The following is a 4632-nucleotide window of genomic DNA, read 5'->3' on the forward strand; positions in this document are numbered from 1 at the left end:
AAACACTGATAAAAACAATAGAAATTTTATTTTTGAGGAAAAAGAATTAACATAATTTGATGTCATACTAGTACAACATATATTCCGATTTGTATCCCTCTCAACCCCAAAATATATTTCCTCTCCCAGTGTTANTGACTTTTATTATTATTGAATTTCGACTTCACTTTCTAAGCCAATAAAGCAGATCGATGGACATATGCTTTTGGCCATATGCCAGAAAGTTATTGATACCATTTGCAGTCTCAAAGAACATAATATGACCTTACACAAAGACAACAGTCATAACCTTTCATATATTTCTGTGTTTAATTTATAACTAAAATATTTATTTATATGATTACAACTAGTCTTTTGTTGAATACAATAAAACATAAGCTTTGGCCTAAAGAAAAACATAATCATTTGGAAGATGTGGTAATGATATAAGTCATTAGTTCGAAATCTCCTTTCCAGCCTTTTTACTTCGAAATCTCCTTAATATACATATTGTTGGCATATCAATAGTTTTCTGAAGTTTTAAAAGTATGTGTGTGTACAAAAGAAGTTTAAGAATACAATTCAAAATTTTATCGTCATCAACTTCCACCATAGATCATATTAAATTCTCTTACTAACAAGTTTACGTTTAAAAATATCTAGGAAACAAGCACATACTATACATTTAGAAAACATGTTAAAACAATCATGCGGGTTTTGAGTTTGTTCTCGTCGCATTTTGAATAATATCTTTCGTATGTTGTAGTAAACACTGATAAAAACAATAGAAATTTTATTTTTGAGGAAAAAGAATTAACATAATTTGATGTCATACTAGTACAACATATATTCCGATTTGTATCCCTCTCAACCCCAAAATATATTTCCTCTCCCAGTGTTATACCAAGGCATTCCAAAACATTCTTGTAACTGCAAAATCCTCATGAATCCAGTGGCTTCAATATCACTTGAACTCCGTACTTAGGTTTTATAGTAAGCACAACGATTGGGGCATGCCTATAATTATTTGATATTGTGAAGTTAAACTTGGAAATTAGCGTGGCTAATATTATTTTTGCTTCCATCAATGCAAATTGTTGTCCAATGCAGTTTCGGGGACCGGCTGCAAATGGTATGAAATGGCGACCGGACGCGAATGGTCTACCTCCAAAACGTTCGGGGTTGAATTGGTTTGCGTCTTTACCCCATAACTCTTCACTGTGATGGATGGCAAGAACCGGTATCCATATTGATAAACCTTTGGGAATTGTTAGATCACCTAGTTTTAGATCTTCAAATGCCATCCTTGGTAGAAGGGTAGCTGGAGGGTAAAGTCTTAGTGACTCGTTAATCACTTTACTTAACTGTTGCAAAGAGAAGAAAAAAGACAAAAAAAAAAAAGGGTTAGCAGAATATTATATTAATTTTTGTTGGAAATCATATCTTTGTAATCATGCGAAGTGCCTCTTGACTCTTTCTCAAACATCTTTTTTTTTAGTTTGGGAATTGACTTTTCCTTTTGAAAAAGACTATCAATGAAGCTGTCCAAATCTAATCATTAGTTAATACAGGTTTAGATCTTTAAGATAATATATTATGCAAAGCATGCCTTAGTGCTGATCACTAAACAAATGGAAGAAATATATTATTTACCCCATTTCTTTAATGCCTGAAAAATCTATTTACCAATCTCTAGATCGTATCCAATCTCAAAGCTGGCTTAACCAATGTCAATCGTATCTGAATACTAATATAACTAATTTTATGAAGAAAAGTATGATTCTTTGTAAAATCAGTTTTAAACATATACTGATTGATCCCAAAATGAATGTATATGTAAAAAAAATCAATAAACCTAGACATTTCGTTAGAGTCTTTAATCGGGTTTTGGCTTGGAATGAAGACAAAGCATGAAGACAAAATTAAATGATATCTACTCAATAGGGTTCCTCTGTGCCGACGATGACTATGTTAAGAGCTTAGTTATGGAAGACGCACTACGATGCTAGTGGCATTGCCTATACTGTGTTAAATGTTAATACCCCACACGCACCCATCCATCCATCCATCATAAAGCTAATTCTACTACTTCAAATAAAATAATACGTTACTATATGATATGGTTATAGAATTGTTATTTGGAGCAAACAACAAATATCATCTTTTTATATCTATGAGTTAGTGGAGTTCGAGTCCTATTCAAAATCTAAAAAATGTGGTCAGAGAAAAACGTAACTACGTAAGGTTGAACAGTTGAAGCGACCACTATGGATTAGTAGACTAGACCGTACCCAAAAAATATATTATTTTATCAACACCAAACTCATGAATGGGTTAGCCATTTGAAACTTAAGTAGACTACTCTGTCTTGTCTGCTATTACCATTTGAAACTTAAGTATAACTTAATTTAGAAGTTATAAGTTGTATATCATGTATGTATCTAAAAAAAGTTATTGTACGTACCGAGGTTAGCTTGGATAGTCGATCGACCGAGGGAAGGCCATCACAGCCAAAGACCTCTCTGACCTCATCGCGGACTTTTTCCTGCCACGTGGGATTATCGGCTAGGAGCATCATTGTCCATGTGAGGAGCAACGCCGTAGTCTCATGGCCAGCAAAGAAGAACGTCTTGCATTCATCCATTATCAACTGAAGATTGTTATTGTTATTGTTGTTGTTCTTGTCGCTATCCATTTCGTTCAAAAGAAGCCCGAGAAGGTCGTCACCGTGAGTGCTGCTCCGACCCATTTCAGCGCAGTCTCGTCTGCTTTGTATGATCTCAATCAACAAACGTTCCACTTCCATTTTGAGGGACTTAATCTCTCTGTTGTATTTGCTTGGTAGAAACCTACAAAATATTTGACATGAAGTCAACGTTAGACATACCACAGTTAAAAGTATAATCATAAAAACTATATACATTGTAAATCATAATATGGATAAATAGTGACAGAAAATAATTATAAAAAACTAATATTTTTGACATCTCTAAAATTTTATACAGTATTAGTTACATTTTTTTGCTTAAAAAAAAATGAAGTTTAATTTTAGAATTCGTATGGTTGCAGTCGGTAGTCGGACCTAGTAAATCTTCTCCGCTATCACCTTAAAGAATTCATATTTTTCAATCAATGAAAAGAATAGAGATAACAATTTTGCGGCTGAAGAAGAAAACGAACCGGCTGCCGGGAAAGCAGAGGTGACGTGTGGCTTGAGCGCAACGGCGCTGGAGGACAGTGAGATGGTTAAAAAGCTCTTTGCCTTTCTCAAAGCTGCTTCCGAACTCCGTCCTTGATATAATATCAGCTGTGAGCTTATGCATCTCCTCTCCTATCTCCACCTCACCTCCTCCTTCCCCAGCTTCCTTCCTCAGCCTCTCCGCTAACCTGCTTGTGCACTCCACCATGTGCCTTGCGTATCCCTACATCATAAGGCTATTTGTCATTCAAACGTCAAGTAACTTTGCATTTTTTTTTTTTTTTGCATGAGGTTGGTTTATTGACGTGCCTTGAGTCGTTCACTAGTAAATGCCGGAGCAGCAAGGTGGCGTTGATGATGCCAATCTTGACCATTAGCCATAAGGAGACCCCGGCCGATAAAGTTCTTAGTCCCTTGTTGCTGTAGCCACGATCTTCCACTTACACCGTTGTGTTTCATCAGCAACTCCTTTATCAATTCTGTTTCCGTTAAGCAGAGACGAGGATCCGTCCCATTCCACACAACAAATCTCTTCCCTGTATTACCAAAACGTTATATAATTAAGGTTTATTCATTTTATTACATTTAGTCCTCCTTCAACAATCTTTTGTAATCAAGTTTAAAGGCTAAAATATTATTCCTAAGTTTTTGCAATACAATGAACCACTAGCCCGAAAAAGTTAATTCCGTGGAGGGTATTTTTGTCAGAATGTCACTTACAAATTACAATTAACGAAACAACTTAATAACAAAATGATCTATGTTTTGAATTGACGACCATTTTATTACAATTCAAGACCATACCGTACTGTTTGGACCAAGCAACGTAATGCGGAAGAAGACGGCCGACGATGTCATGGTGAATAGAGTCACAATCCTTGGAAGCGGATTGTGAAACCATGGCCGAGATTTCAAGGATGTTTCCGGTTAACGGACGTGGTTTAGGACCGGTTACGCCTTGTCGTTCCATGATCTTCTTGATTCGCCTAGGTGTTAGCCAGTAACACGATATGGTGTCGTATAAAACTCTCAATACTAAGGTCACGAATATCACGAGGAGTGATTTTAATATTGTAAGCAACATTTTTGGTTCTTTTTTTTTCTTCCAGCAACAAAGATTAGAAGAAAAAAAAGAGTAAGAGATTTAAGAGGGAGAGACAGAGAACAACGGTGTATTTATAGTGTTGGAACGGAGCTAGTATCGATCGAGATATATATAAAATAAAAAATAAAATAAAAATCAAGTAGGGTACTAAATCTAGAAAAACTAATTATGGTACTTAGTTGCACTACTCATTTAAAGAAATGGAAGAAGATATGGGATAATTAAATCAGTAAATCTTGATATTTTTTACCTTACTTTGCTACACATTGCCATTTAATTCACATTTTAAGAGATCATACTCTAAATTATTACAAAATAAGTTTTAATCTTTCAAAAATACCACAACTTT

The 4632-nt window shown here is 35.0% G+C and overlaps 1 protein-coding gene across 1 annotated transcript; it reads right to left on the reverse strand.

Annotated features, from left to right (window-relative positions):
• On the reverse strand, nucleotides 837-4294 carry LOC104719512 (cytokinin hydroxylase). The gene is made up of 5 exons (XM_010437445.1): nucleotides 3983-4294; nucleotides 3488-3714; nucleotides 3160-3401; nucleotides 2444-2828; nucleotides 837-1343 (listed from the first exon to the last, which is right to left on the reverse strand). The coding sequence occupies exons 1-5, from the start codon at nucleotides 4260-4262 to the stop codon at nucleotides 921-923; spliced, it is 1557 nt and encodes a 518-aa protein (XP_010435747.1). The 5' UTR covers nucleotides 4263-4294; the 3' UTR covers nucleotides 837-920.

This window comes from Camelina sativa, chromosome 10 (assembly GCF_000633955.1).
Source record: "Camelina sativa cultivar DH55 chromosome 10, Cs, whole genome shotgun sequence".
NCBI lineage: Eukaryota > Viridiplantae > Streptophyta > Magnoliopsida > Brassicales > Brassicaceae > Camelina > Camelina sativa.